This window comes from Mesocricetus auratus, unplaced genomic scaffold (genome assembly GCF_017639785.1).
Source record: "Mesocricetus auratus isolate SY011 unplaced genomic scaffold, BCM_Maur_2.0 Super-Scaffold_100008, whole genome shotgun sequence".
Classification (NCBI taxonomy): Eukaryota; Metazoa; Chordata; class Mammalia; order Rodentia; family Cricetidae; genus Mesocricetus; species Mesocricetus auratus.
In genome coordinates this window covers 58,597,563-58,612,247 of record NW_024429192.1, presented here as the reverse complement: position 1 = coordinate 58,612,247, position 14,685 = coordinate 58,597,563, and the positions used below count along the sequence as shown (strand labels likewise).

Below are 14,685 nucleotides of genomic sequence, written 5' to 3'. Positions count from 1 at the left end.
CTTGCTGTGCTAGAACACCTGACAAAAGCAACTGCAAGAAGGAGGAGTCTGTTTTGGCTCACAATTTGAGGGAATAGTCTGTTGAGATGAGTAGAAGTCAGAAATGAATCCTTTGTTTTTATATATATATATTAAATATTTATTTATTTATTATGAATGCAACACCCTGCCTCCATGCCTGCACGCCAGAAGAGGGCACCAGATCTCAATTATAGATGGTTGTGAGCCACCATGTGGTTGCTGGGAATTGAACTCGGGACCTCTGGAAGAGCAGTCGGTGCTCTTAACCTCTGAGCCATCTCTCCAGCCCCCGAAATGAATCCTTTGTACTCTGCCTTTTCTAATTTAGCCCAGGGCCCAGACAGCCATACATTTAGGGTATGTCTCTTCCTCCTCAGTTAAACTTCTCTGGAAATGCCATCAAAGATACCTAGAGGTGTGTCTTCTAGGTAATTTTGAATCTAGTCAAATTAGCAATGAAGATTAACCATCACACCTTACACAAATCCCTACAGGTTTACTTATTGGATCATATAATATATGAATAGATACTAAGATGTTACCAAATTGTTTTCCAAAAGCTACCATGCCATTTTGCATTCCCCTGAGCAGTTCATGAGAATTCCAATTGTCTGCATTCTTGTGAGTACTTGTTATTTTAGACTTTCTTTTAAAGCCTTTTCTATAAGTGTGTAATAAGTGTAATACAGTTGTGGGTTTAATTAGCATTTTCCTAGTGACTATTATAGACATTTTTACATACAGTAATTTACCATTCATAAACCTCTCATACCCCAACTGTTTTTCAAGACAGGGTTTCTCTGTATTGCTTTGGAACCTATCCTGGAACTCGCTCTGTAGAGCAGGCTGGCCTTGAACTCACAGAGATTCACCTGCCTCTGCCTCCCAAGTGCTGGGATTAAAGGTGTACGCCACCAGTGCCCACCCATACCCCAACTTTTGTTAGTCAAAAGACAATGCTTTGTCAGACAGCAAAGTCTCTCGGCCATTGTTTGTACATTGGGTATTTCTGGTGAAGGTAATTGCACAACAAGGCACAGTGCTTGGACTCTTTATTCCTTTAAGTTTCCATGGTGTTACCTTCTAATCACTGGAGTTTTGCTGCTTGGTGCAGTGAAGGATTGGCTTTTTTTTTTTTAAGATGTGTTTATTTATTATGAATACAACATCTTGCCTCATGTATGTCTGCATACCAGAAGAGGGCACCAGATCTCATTATGGATGGCTGTGAGCACCATGTGGTTGCTGGGAATTGAACCCAGGACCTCTGGAAGAGCAGCCAGTGCTCTTAACCTCAGCCATCTCTCCAGCCCCAAGGATTGGCTTTTTCTAACTTGATTTAGTTGTTTCCTTTCCCTATGCTTACTAAGTGCAGTTTTAGTGCATCCATTTTTTTTAACAGCAGCACAAATCCACCTTAATTTTTTTTACTTTTTATTAGTTTAAGTCTGGGAAAAGTATAACATCACACAGATTATTTGTCCATTGGGCTTTGCAAGAAGGTTGCTTCAGGATTTGGTGAGAACCATGCCACTGTTTCATAGGCCTGAGTTTGGTTTGCCTCCAGAATTCAGTGTTGTTTTTTGCTTTATACACATAAGCACATCTCTTTTTTTTTTTTTTTTTTTTTTTTTTGGTTTTTCAAGACAAGGTTTCTCTGTGGCTTTGGAGACTGTCCTGGAACTCACTCTGTAGACCAGGCTGGCCTCGAACTCACAGAGATCCGCCTGCCACTGCCTCCCGAGTGCTGGGATTAAAGGCGTGCGCCACCAATGCCCGGCTATAAGCACATCTCTTACAAAGTAGAATTCAGTTTCATCTCGGGCATAAACACCTTTAATTTTTTTTTTTTTCAGAGGCAGGGTTTCTCTGTATTGTTTTTGAAGACTGTCCTGGAACTTGCTCTGTAGATAAGGCTGGCGTCGAATTTACAGAGATCCACCTGCCTCTGCCTCCTTAGTTCTGGGAACTGGGATTAAAGCAGTGCACCACCACGCCTAGGTTTTGTTTTTGTTTTTTTTTAAAGACAGGGTTTCACTTATATCCCAGGCTTACCTCAGATTCTGTCTTCTTTACTTTGCCTCCTGAGAGCTGGAATTATAGATGTGAACAACCATGTCCTACAGTTTTCTTCTTCAATTTTGATTGTTACATTTTGGTTCCTCAGTGATAGTGGCATAAGGACTATGCATTTGGAATAACCGTTGGTTTTACCAGCTGTGGTGGAGACGTAGGTTTGGAGCTCTTTCCTCATAGATGGAGAAAGGGTATAAACTAAGAGATACCAAGCATCAAGGAAATTATTTCTCAATAAACGTATGCCCCAGGCTAGGCTAAGTAATGGCTTTTTTGTTATTAGCAACCTTAAAACACTGGAAGGAGGAAAAGATAAGGGGATAAATAGGAAAAAGGTACATGTGGTGACAAGCTGTAGGGTGTAATTTGTACCCTAGATTATAGATTCTTGGGTGAGATTAAGCTATTTTGCTGCTACTTAGATAATAGGACCTCAAGTAAACGTAAACAAGTTTAAAGATTTATTTATTTATTACATATACAGTGTTCTGCCAGAAGAGGGCACCAGATTGAATTGTAGATGGTTGTGAGCCACCATGTGGTTGCTGGGAATTGAACTCAGGACCTCTGGAAGAGCAGTCAGTGCTCTTAACCTCTGAGCCACCTCTCCAGCCCGTAAACAAGTTTATAGATGTTTTAATCCTCAAGTCTATTTAATTAGTCCCATTGGAAAGCATGATTTTTGTTGTAAAAATAACAAGTAAATTTTACAGCTGGTCAACCAGAAATTATTAGGGCTTGAAACTGAATACTTGACTAAATTTGTTGTTCTATCACATAGCTTACCCCCCTCCCCCACCCTCTTTCAGTTAACCCTTACTCCTTCCCACTTTCTTATCCGGGAAGGAGACTTCTATTGGGATTTGATGTATGGATTTCTAGTGGTGCAGAACTGTTGAATACATTACAAAAAGCTTAACTCTTACGTTGTTTCCTTTGGGTAACAAACTACTGCAAATATTTCAGTAGTTTAAAATGCTTAACATACCTTTATTTTTATAGTTTTTTGTTTTCATTTTTTGAGATGGTTTTTCTGTGTAGCCTTGGCTGCCCTGGAACTCACTATGTGGACCATGTTGGCCTTGAACTCAGAGATCCAACTGCCTCTGCCTCCCGAGTGCTGGGACTAAAGGCTTGCACCAGCATTTACCCACCTCAATGGTTCATTTCTGTTACTGATAAGTAGTATACCATTTCGTGATTATTCTACTGCCTGGCTTTTTTTTTTTTTTTTTTTTTTTTTTTGGTTTTTCGAGATAGGGTTTCTCTGTGGCTTTGGAGGCTGTCCTGGAACTAGCTCTTGTAGATCAGGCTGGCCTCGAACTCACAGAGATCCGCCTGCCTCTGCCTCCCAAGTGCTGGGATTAAAGGCATGCGCCACCAACGCCCGGCACCTTCTCACTTTTTAATAGTTTAACCACCCCATGCATAGTGTCTTTTACAGTTGTGGTTTTGTTTGTTTTTTGAGACAGGATCTCACTATGTAGATCTGGTTTACCTGGAATCAGATGTGTAGATCAGGCTGGCCTTGAATTCACAGAGAGATCTACTTGCCTTTTCCTCCTAGGATTAAAGGCATGAATCACCATGCCCAGCATTCCTGTTATTTTCTAAATGAGTATATAACATGAGGGAAGCACATATTCATAGTATCAGATAGATAAGAGAAAGATAACTGAGACATTACTTGGCCTGTATAGTATATGACAAAACGGTTCTCCTTAAGTGGTATGTATAAGTATTTAAATTGTATACTCTGTATGTTATTCATTGGTCATTTACATGTAGCTTTTCTGTCATACAACCTGGACATTTAGTAACAGCTAGCTGTTTGCTGGTTACTAAACTGTGCTGGACTGGGGAGACAGACCAGCCTGTAAAGTGTTTTCTGCTCAAGAAGGAGGAACGTGTTTGTCCCCAGAAACTCAAATAGAAAAGGGAATTGTACCGGTTCACACTCTTAATGGTAGTGCAGATTTTGCTGGCCCTCCTGTCCTATGCTGGAGATCAAATGTAGGCTTCATACATGCCAGGCTAGTACTCTGCCACCGACTCACACCTCATACCCTTGTGTGCATTTGCCTTTTTTTTCTTTAATTATAGATGGATTTATTGTACTTTTATTTGTATTAGTGTTTGCTTGAATGTATTACTCTGTACTATATGCATACCTCGTACCTGTGGAAGTCAGAAGAAAGCATTAGAGTTCCTGGAACTAGAGTTAGAGATGGTTGTGAGCCACAATGTGGGTGTGGGGAACTGAACCCATGGCCTCTACAAGAGCATCAAGTGCTCTTAACCAGCAAGCCATCTCTCCAGCCCCTCATATGCATTTTCTTAATTCACATAGCTTATGATGTTGGTAAAACTTCCTTCTTGTAACTGAGAGAAGTAAAACTTAGAGAAATTAGCTAAGTTACCTAATAAACAACAAGTGGATGACATAGTTAGGATTTGGGACCAAGTTTATATGAGGAGTTTCCAGGATCTTTATCTGTGTTACATATATCTTTTTGCCTATGTGCATAAAGGAATATGCAGAATCTTTTCTCATGTTATTGAGTATAGAGGCTGGGCATGCAGTTTTTATAGATTGTAACTTCTCTGTTTATTTTGTTTTGTTTTTGAGACAGGATTTCTCTGTGTAGTCCTGACTGTTCTGGAACTTGCTCTGTAGACCAGGTTGGCCTCAGATTCACAGATTTCACCTGTCTGCCTCTGCCTCCTGAGTTCTGGGATTAAATGAGTATACTACTACTGCCCACCTTGATTCTAATTTTTTATATATCTTCATCCCCAGGTACTTAAGCCTTTTCCAGGGCTTAAATTTTTTACACTGGTTAAATTTCCTCCCCTTTAAAAACTTTTTGTCTTAGATTTATTTTATATGCATGAATGTTTTTCCTGCTTGCATGTATGTGTGTGTATGTACTCTGCATGTGTGCTTGGTGCTTTTGGAGGTTAGAAGAAGACACCTGGAACTGGAGTTGCACAGATGCTTGTGAGGTGCCATGTGAATGCAGGTCCTCTGCAAATGTTCGTAACTGCTGAGCTATCTTTCTAGCTCATGGTGACTCCTTTTAGTTTGACAAAAATTTTTACCAGACCCTACGTACATGCATATAAGTACATAAAGTATTATACATAAAACATTTATTGCCAATAGATCAAATTTGTTTATTGAGACAAAAAAAATCTATGTAAATCCAGGCTGACCTTGAATCTGATATATAGTTGAGTATGACTTTTGGGTTTCTGATCCAACCTTTCAGTGCTGGGATTACAGGTTTTTTTTGTTTTTTGTTTTTTGTTTTGTTTTTTTTTTTTTTTTTTGGTTTTTCAAGACAGGGTTTCTCTGTGGCTTTGGAGGCTGTCCTGGAACTCGCTTTGTAGACCATGTTGGCCTTGAACTCACAGAGATCCGCCTGCTTCTGCCTCCCGAGTGCTGGGATTAAAGGCGTGGGGCACCAATGCCTGGCTTGTTTCAAAAGTTATAATCCTTCATCTGCCTCCCAAATGTTGGGATTACAGGTGTATGCTACCATTGCCTTTCTTATGCTATCTTATTTTATTTACAATTCACAATTAAAGTGTCTTTGGGGGCTGGTGAGGTAGCTCAGAGGTTAAGAGCACTGGCTGTTCTTCCAGAGGTCCTGAATTCAATTCTCAGCAACCACATGGTGGCTCACAACCATCCGTAATGAGATCTGGTGCTTTCTTCTTGCCTGCAGGCCTACATGCAGGAGGGACACTGTATACATAATAAATAAATAAATCTAAAAAAAAAGTGTCTTTGGAATTCTGGTAAGAGGAAGATGGTGGGAAGATGACAGTAAAAAGTTGTATGAGTGGTTATTTGTCACTTACATATCTCTTTTTTTCTTTGACTTTCCTTTTTTGTCCTTTTTGAAGTGGAATAGCATTCTGTAGTGCAGGTTAGTCTTAATAATGCGTTAGACTCTTGTATGCAGCTCAGAGACACTGGGTTTTTAAAAAAGGGAATGGAGAGAATCATATGTTATTTTGCTGTGTAAAAAGTGTATCAAGGGTACTGGTGAGATGACTCAGTAGGTAAAGGCACTTGCCCCTAAGCCTGATGGATCTGAGTTCAGACCCTGTGACTCACTTGCAGAGAACTGACTTCTGCAAGTGTGTGACACACACACCTCATACAACCAAGATAAGTTTTAAAAATTTACTCTTGCTATTTTTTTTTAAGGAGCGTGACCAAGGGCAGAGTTCTTGACAAATCTGTAGTAGGAGTTTACTCAGTTTAGAAAGTAGAGTGATATTCCTTAGATGAAGACTGTAGGATTTGGCTACTTGATGGTGTTCATAGTTGAGGGAGGTGAAGAATCTCAGAAAGCTTCTCAGATTTACCAGCCTGCTGTTTCTTAGGCTTAATTGATTTCCTGGTTATTATTATTTTTGGGGGGTTCGAGATAGGGTTTCTCTGTATTGCTTTGGGGGTTGTCCTGGAACTAGCTCTGTAGACCAGGCTGGCCTCGAACTCACAGAGATCCGCCTGCCTCTGCCTCCCGAGTGCTGGGATTAAAGGTGTGTGCCACCGATGCCCAGCTATCCAGATTAATTCTTGATCTTGGAGAAATACTTGTTTTCCAGATTATCATGAAAGATATTATAAAGGATATAGGTAAATGTATAGGGTGAGTTATGGGAGGACATAGAACTTCTGCGCTCCGTTTGTGGACCTCACATTTAGTTTTTGAAACGCTCTCAGAAACATGTCAATTATGTTTGTTGTTGGAGATTCCATTACATGTGTGTGATTGATTAACCTTTATTTCTACCCTTGCTTAATCTGCCTTTGAGGTGATCAACTTCCATCCTGAAAGCTGCAATGGGCTTTCAGCCATTACGCAACTCCAATTGCTTGCTTTAAGATACCATTTTGAGCTGGGCAGTGTTGTACACGCCTTTAGTGCCAACTCTCGGGAGACAGGCAGGCAGATCTCTGTGAGTTCAAGCTAGTTCCGGGACAGTACCAAAAGCTACACCTGTCTCGAAACCCCTCTTCTCCCCAAATTAACACTTTTGGTGATTCTCAATGTGCCTGAACTATATGGGGGAGGTGGATATAAGCATCCCAAGCATTATTTTTCCCCCAAGATAGGGTTTCTCTGTGTAGCCTTGGCTGTCCTGGAACTCATTCTGTAGACCGGAGTGGCGTGGTAGTCACAGAGATCCTCTTGCCCCTGCCTCCTGAGTGCTGGGATTAAAGGCCTGCTCTACCATCATCCTGCTTTAGTTTGTTTTTGAGTTTAGTAAATTTTATATGGAGAAGATTGGCAAAGCAATCAAAATAAATAAACTGAGACCTTATCATGAAGGACTGACTATGAAGCTTTGGGATTTATCTTGTAGCTGTCTGGAGAAGGTCATTAAGGAAGTGTGGATAAGTGGTATAATTAGCCTTGTGTTTTGGAGCATACTCTAGCAGCAAAACGGAATGATGCTCTTTTAGGGGCCTGTTGTAGTAATTAAGTAAAAAGTGTGAAGGACTTGATGTAGTAGAAACTAGCCCGTTTTACATAATGGGTTCTAGGCCCACAAGGGCTACGTAGTGAGACCCTGTCTTCTTCTTCTACTACTACTACTGCTACTACTGCGCATGCATGAGTATGGATGCAGATGTATAAGCTGAACGTGGTGGCACACACCTTTAATCTCAGAGGCTAACACAGGCAGATCTCTGAATTTGCCATCAGCTGCTCTACACAGTGAGTTTCAAGCTATCCAAGGCTACACAATAAGAGACTATTTAAAAATGTGGGTGGGTGGGTGAGTGTATGGTAGTGTGAATTAGATAGATATTAGGTGTAGAGCTAGTACTTTGATTTTTCATAGTTTGACTAATGCAGAATATCATGCATAATTCCTCTCATAGAAAAAAATTGCTAAATAAAATGTGTGATATTGGGGACTGAATTGATGGCATGTCAATTAAGAACATTTAATTGCACTTTCAGAATACCTGGGTTTGGTTCTCAGCATCCACATGTTGGCTCATTTCTGTCTTAACTCCAGTTTCAGAGGGTGGTAAAGCCCTCTTCTGACCTTTTTGTGCACACACACACACACACACACACACACACACACACACACACACACACACACACACACACAGTCATACACTCATACACATAAAAGTGTATTTTTAAAAACTTTTATATTTCATCATTGTTCTATCAAGAGGCTAAACATGAAATTAATTGGGAATGCAAATGTTAGATAGCATTTTGTTGTTGTTTTTATTTTTTGAGACAGGGTTTCTTTGTGTAGTCCTGACTCTTGGAATGGTCTGTAGACCAGCCTGGCCTTAAACTCACAGGGATCCACCTACCTTTGCCTTCCAGGTGCTGGTATTAAAGGTGTATCACCAGTGCCTGGTACAGATGTTAGCTAGCTTTACTACAGCCTTTCATCTTGTGGAATTGCCCAAATTGGATTTTTTGTTTCTTTACTTCTTTTCATAGCATAATGAAGCCTAAGAAATAAAGTCCAGGGCTGGAGAGATGGCTTAGCTGTTAAAGGCTAGGCTCACAACGAAAAATATAAGAAATAAAGTCCAAGGGTTGAAGAGACTCCAAAAGAACTCCTGTTCAAGGAAGCTGACATTTTGATGTCAGCCTTGGCATGGAGCCCCATGTATGGATAAGGATGTCTAACAAGACCTGTTGCAGAGTTATGTTTCCCATGTGGTCTTTGAAAAATTTCCAGCCAACTATCAACTCTTATTTAATCATACTTGTGCTTACCTTGCAAAATCCATCAAGCTTTTAGGAGGATGTCCCTTCAATGCCAGGCTTAAAACAGTCTTCAGATAAAAATTCCAGAGCACACTATACTAAACAAATCACAGTGAACCCTAGACAAAGGTGGCACAGATCATAATTTCAGTACTTGATGGCAAATATGTGTACCCACTGAGCCAACTTTCTGGTCCCTAATCTCAGCACTTGGGATGCCAAACCAGAAGACTTCATTTTGAGGCCAGCCTGGGCTACACTGTGAGACCCTGTCTCAAAAAAAAAAAAGGAACAGGGACTGTGGGAGGTGGAGAGATGGCTCAGTGTCTAAACCTGTGTAGTCTTAAGGACTACCCCACCATGTAACAAGCTGGTCTCCTCCAAATGCCTGGAACTTCAGCTTCAGGAGGTTTGGAAGGAATTGTATAATAGCCTCTGTCCTTTTAGATGTGTGCAACTGAACACACGTGTACATGCACTTATGTAGATACACATACAAATAAAAAATAAAAAGAATAAAAATTACAGGGCTAGAGAGAAGGCTCAGCAGTTAAGAGAACAAACTGTTGTAAATTAGAAAAGTGGTGCAAGAAAGACACCATGCAACAGAGTTTAATTAGAAGAAAGGGATTATGAAAAGGGGAAAGGGGATGGACAGACCTGCCTACAGGGACAGGAGCAGCAGGAGAGAAAGAGAGGGAGGGAGAGGGAGAGGGCGAGGGAGGTTGGCAGGACCCTTTTAAAAGGCAACATAGTGAATAGGCACAGGTGTTGCTCTTAGTGACTACGGCTGAGGGCATATCCTGTCTGAAATCCAAGGGCAGGTAATACAGATGCCTGAATGCTAACACAAAATAGTCTTGCAGAGGACCCAAGCACATGCATTGACTCAAAGCTACCAACTTGAGGGAATCTGACACCCTCTCTGAATTCATTTCCTCATACACATATTGAAGCATTTACTTACATTGTATTATTTTTAAATAACCCTCAAAGTCAGATATCGGGATAAAAACTTGATAAGAAAATGACCAGTAACCTTTCTGTCTCCTTCCCCAATTCAAAAGGGCTCACAAATCTTTCTAAGCCACTCTCTACTATTTCCTGTGTTTCTCTAAATGTATCCTGGATCCTCCCAAACTCCTATGGCAAATTCTGGTTAGCTAGTTGCTAACTCTACCCCCTGATTCAAGGCTAAACTTTATTGGCAGTCTCAGAGTGTCCTGCAATGGTATATACACAATGAAAAGAAAACAAATTAAAAATAACAAAGCCATTGGATAATAAATGAGAGCCAGGAAAATATGAGATAGTGATCCATAAAGATTGTAGAAAGTGTATATTGTCATAGTATATGTTTTATATTATAGATGTAATTGAAATTAAAGGTTGAAATAGAGTGGGGCAGTGGGACACACCTTTAATCCCAACACTGGGGAGGCAGAGGCAGGCGGATCTCTATGAGTTCCAGACCAGCCTGGTCTACAAAAGGAGTTCCAGGACAGCCAGGGCTGTTACACAAAGAAACCCTGTTTCGAAAAAACAGAAATAAAAGAAAAGAAATCCAGTGAATTTCAAGAAGTAAAGATTAATCTTGACAAGTCATAGTGGAACTGCAGTCCAATGAGAGAAACTTTAAAAGCTCTAGAACCAACAGACTGCTATAAGTACAATTTTCTTTAAGCTGACAACTGATTTCCCAGCTGTAGCAACAGAAGTCAGAAGACATTGGAATTCTGTTGTGTGTACTGAGACAAAACAGCTGTCAGCCTTGAAATGACATGGTCAGTAAGATGCTTTCACAAAAATCTTAAAGCATTTGCCACCAACAGAACGAGATTCAAAGGGATATAATTTAGATAAAGAAAACTCATACCATATAGAAAGCTCAGGGTAGTTTGCAGTGGCCACATAATATTTAAATCAAATACATACTATGGTTCACATTGTACTATTATAGGATGCTTTGTGTTTCAAAATTTGTTTCATTAATTGAATGTACTCTGAACATATTTCTGGACATGGTTATGCACGTAGTATTTCCATGTTGATTTGATTCTAGAAGTCTGTACAACTAAGTCAAAGGAATTTCTTTGTACAAATAGAAAATTTTTTAAGAGGACTTTACCAATTTATATTTCAACAGATTGTGCTAGCTTTATTTACAAATGATTGTTTGGATCAGTTTTAAATAGCAAAGATTGACATTTCTTACCAGATATTTATATCTTAGGCAAAATTGTCTTGGTTACTTCTCTTGTTGTTAAAAATGTGTTCTGAGTTTGAGCCCTAGCCCCATCCCTTTTCAAAAACTTTTGAATAGATAAAATATTAATTGAATTGCATTCTCTCTAACAGAAAATATTTCTAACCTTCTAGAATGCAGGCTTTAATTTTTCTTTATCCCATTTTCAGTTTACTATTACTAACAAATAATATACTTAGCCTGTTTTGTTTTGTTTTGTTTTTATTTTTTGGTTTTTTTTTCGAGACAGGGTTTCTCTGTATTGTTTTGGAGGCGCCACCAATGCTCAGCCCTTTGTTTTGTTTTTGAGACAGGTTTATACAGTATAGTTCTAGGCTGTCCTTGAACTCAGAGTTCCACCTGCCCCAGAGTCCCAGGTGCTTGTACATACCGCCACACTAGTTAATTCAGCCATTAAAAAAAAAAAAAACAATTGGAAATAGAGTTAAGGAGATGCAAATGCCCAAAACCTATGTAAAGTCAGTGACTATAGCACACATCTATAATCCCAGTGCTTTTTCCTACATTGAGATGAGAGGCTAGAGAATCTCCTGAAAGCTTGTTAGGTAGCTAGCCTAAGATAGGTAGTGGTGGATAAGAGACTCTTTGTCTGACAAGGTAGAAACAAGGAACGGTACCAGGTATTGTCCTTTGACCTCCGTGCATGTACAGTCACATGCATATGCACACACATATAAGCAAAGAAATGGCAAATAGTCAGGCATGGTGGCAGTGGCTCCTTCTTATAAGCTTCCTGAGGCTAAGGCAGAAGGATTTTTGAGTTGAACACTTGACTGAGCTACAGTGTGAGACCTGTCTTAAACAAAAAACCACACACATACTTTAAAAAAAAAGGAAAAGGAAAAATTTTTGGTTGCAAAATAGTCTGTACTGCTGTGATATTGTTTGGTTATTTTCTGCCTCTGTGTATTTATATCAACCAGCCAACAGGACAGAAGTAAATAAATGCGTTTTTGTACAAGTCATTTTAAAGGGGGAAGGAGTGTTAATTGCTTGGGACTTGTACGTTTTAATGTGAGCTTGACTGTAAGATGTCATATTTAACTTTCTTTTCTATTTCAGGTGCAAGTGAAAGTGTAGGAAAACATATGCTGGAAGCTTGCAACAATAACCTAGAGATGGCGGTCACTATGTTTTTGGATGGTGGAGGAATTGCTGAGGAACCCAGTACCAGCTCAGCAAGTGTTTCTGCTGTCAGACCACACACAGAGTATGAATTTATTATTTATTGTAGCAGTACTCTTTGCCTAAATTGCATTTTTATCAAAGTTAGGTTAATTTTCTAGCTTTGAAAAACATTTAAGGTTGAAAAAATCTGAAAAATATGGGGAAATTTTTGTATTTACTATACCTTATATTCTCTAGAGCATACCATCTTGTCTCTTTAATCCTCTCTCCTTTTCACTCCTCAAAAGAACAGTGCGGGTTAAAGATGGGCAAGCAGGCAGGTGACAGAATACAGGGTGCAACTGCTTGATTTTTTTTTTTTTTTTTTGGTTTTTTTCGAGACAGGGTTTCTCTGTGGCTTTGGAGGCTGTCCTGGAACTCGCTCGGTAGACCAGGCTGGTCTCGAGCTCACAGAGATCCGCCTGCCTCTGCCTCCCGAGTGCTGGGATTAAAGGCGTGCGCCACCACCGCCCGGCTGCAACTGCTTGATTATATTTGGCCTGAGATTGGGGTTTGTTGGCTCCACAACCACCAGCTATACAACAAAAAGAATTTTGTTGGTTGAGGATTTAGCTCAGTTGGTAGAGTGTCTAACATTCAAGAAGTTCTGGGTTTAAGCCCCAACCCTGAATAAACCCCACTTAGTGACACATGCTTCTAATCCTAACAGGGGGTACCAATGGGAGGATTGGAAGGTCGGGTCATTCCCTAGCTACAGAGCAAGTTTGAAGTCATTTTGCGTTTGTTTTGTTTGTTTTTTAAGAACTTTATAGATTGGTATTATTATTTTGCATCTGAGGAAACTAGAGTGTGATCATTTTTTCCTAAGCTACACAGCAGTTAAAAACCAGATATAGTAATGAAGTTCATATTTCCAAATGTAGACTTTCCTGCATTTTTCAGGAAAGTGAATTATCTTGAAATATTTTTGAAAACTAAGGTTGAATGTATAGCCTAGTGGTAGACTGTGTAACTAACTTACATGGGACCTGAGTTTAAGATGTAGCACTAGCCGGGCGGTGGTGGCGCACGCCTTTAATCCCAGCACTCGGGAGGCAGAGGCAGGCGGATCTCTGTGAGTTCGAGGCCAGGCTGGACCGACAACCTCCAAAACAGTACAGAGAAACCCTGTCTCGTAAAAACCAAAAAAAAAAAAAAAAAAAAAAAAAAAAAAGATGTAGCACTAAAAAAAATAAATAAATGTAATTGTGTATAAACAAAATACTAGTTTTTTTTAGGGGCTAGAAAGATGGCTCAGCAGTTACCTGCGTTCAATTCCCAGCATCCACATGGCAACTCATGACTGTAATTCCAGTTCCAGGGGATTTGATACCCTCACAGTGAAATGCATGCTAGCAAAATTCCAATGTACAAAGTAAATAAATCTTTTAAAAAATTCTAGTCTTTTATACCTGTCTAATCACTAAAGGCATCAACACTGTATATATTTGATTTTCTAACCCTTTATATTTTAATAGTAAGAGTTTGCAATAGATAAATAGCTCTTGAGCAGTATTTCATCAGTCTTTGGAAAGTATTAGACTTGAATCTTGTTGGGACTACTATAGACACATGCCTCTGAACTCAGATGCCATTGGGTTTTGGGTTTGTTTTTGATACACAATTGCTATGTGGCCTAGGCTGGCCTTGACTTCATGATCTACTTGTATTTTAGAATTTCAGGTGTGCCCACAATTCCTGGCTAAGCATTGACTTTACCAATAGCAACAACAAAAAGCTTTAAAGGGGGCAGGGTGTAGTAGCCCAAGACTTTAGTTCCATCACTCAGTAGGCAGAGGCTGGCAAGATCTGTATGACTTCCAGGCCAGCCTGGTCTACATAGTGAGAAAAACAAAACAAAACAAAAAAACCTTAATTTTAAAAGTCTTTAAGTAAGGCTCTCATACTTTTACTCTTTTGTGATTCTCATAGTTTATAATATGAGAAACTAAATGAGGAATCATTTTAAATACAACAGGCAAAGGACCAGAATTTTATTTTATTGAGTCAGACATAATATAAGAGCCAGGTCACAAAGAAGTATAATTGTTCCTTTGTTGAGCTAATTTCAGATTAATGGAGTGTTGTTTCTGCATGAGTTAGGAACTTTAGAGATCATATTAATAGCTTACAAAGTTTTTGCTTGCTTGTTTTTTGTTTTCTGATGGCCATTTGTTTCAAGTGTGATTCCATTCCCCAACATGGCTCAGAGTTTTAATGGAAATCAATATTGAGCCAAATGAAATGAATTCCTAGGCCATTCTTGTCTACATAGCACATTCCATGCTAGCCTGTTCCAATAAATAAAACAAACAAATAAATGAATAAATAAAATTGAAAACCGATTTAGTTGATAGAAACTTCAATAGTAGATATTTGCAGTTG

At 39.5% G+C, this 14,685-nt stretch overlaps 1 protein-coding gene across 1 annotated transcript in view; it reads left to right on the top strand.

The window, feature by feature from the left end:
- Ubxn7 (UBX domain protein 7) overlaps positions 1-14,685 on the top strand; it is a 59,328-nt gene that overhangs the window by 8,138 nt on the left and 36,505 nt on the right. Inside the window, exon 2 of the mRNA XM_040750928.1 lies at positions 12,196-12,343. Within this exon, the coding sequence (XP_040606862.1) occupies positions 12,196-12,343 (148 nt within the window). The remainder of the gene's footprint in view (positions 1-12,195; positions 12,344-14,685) is intronic.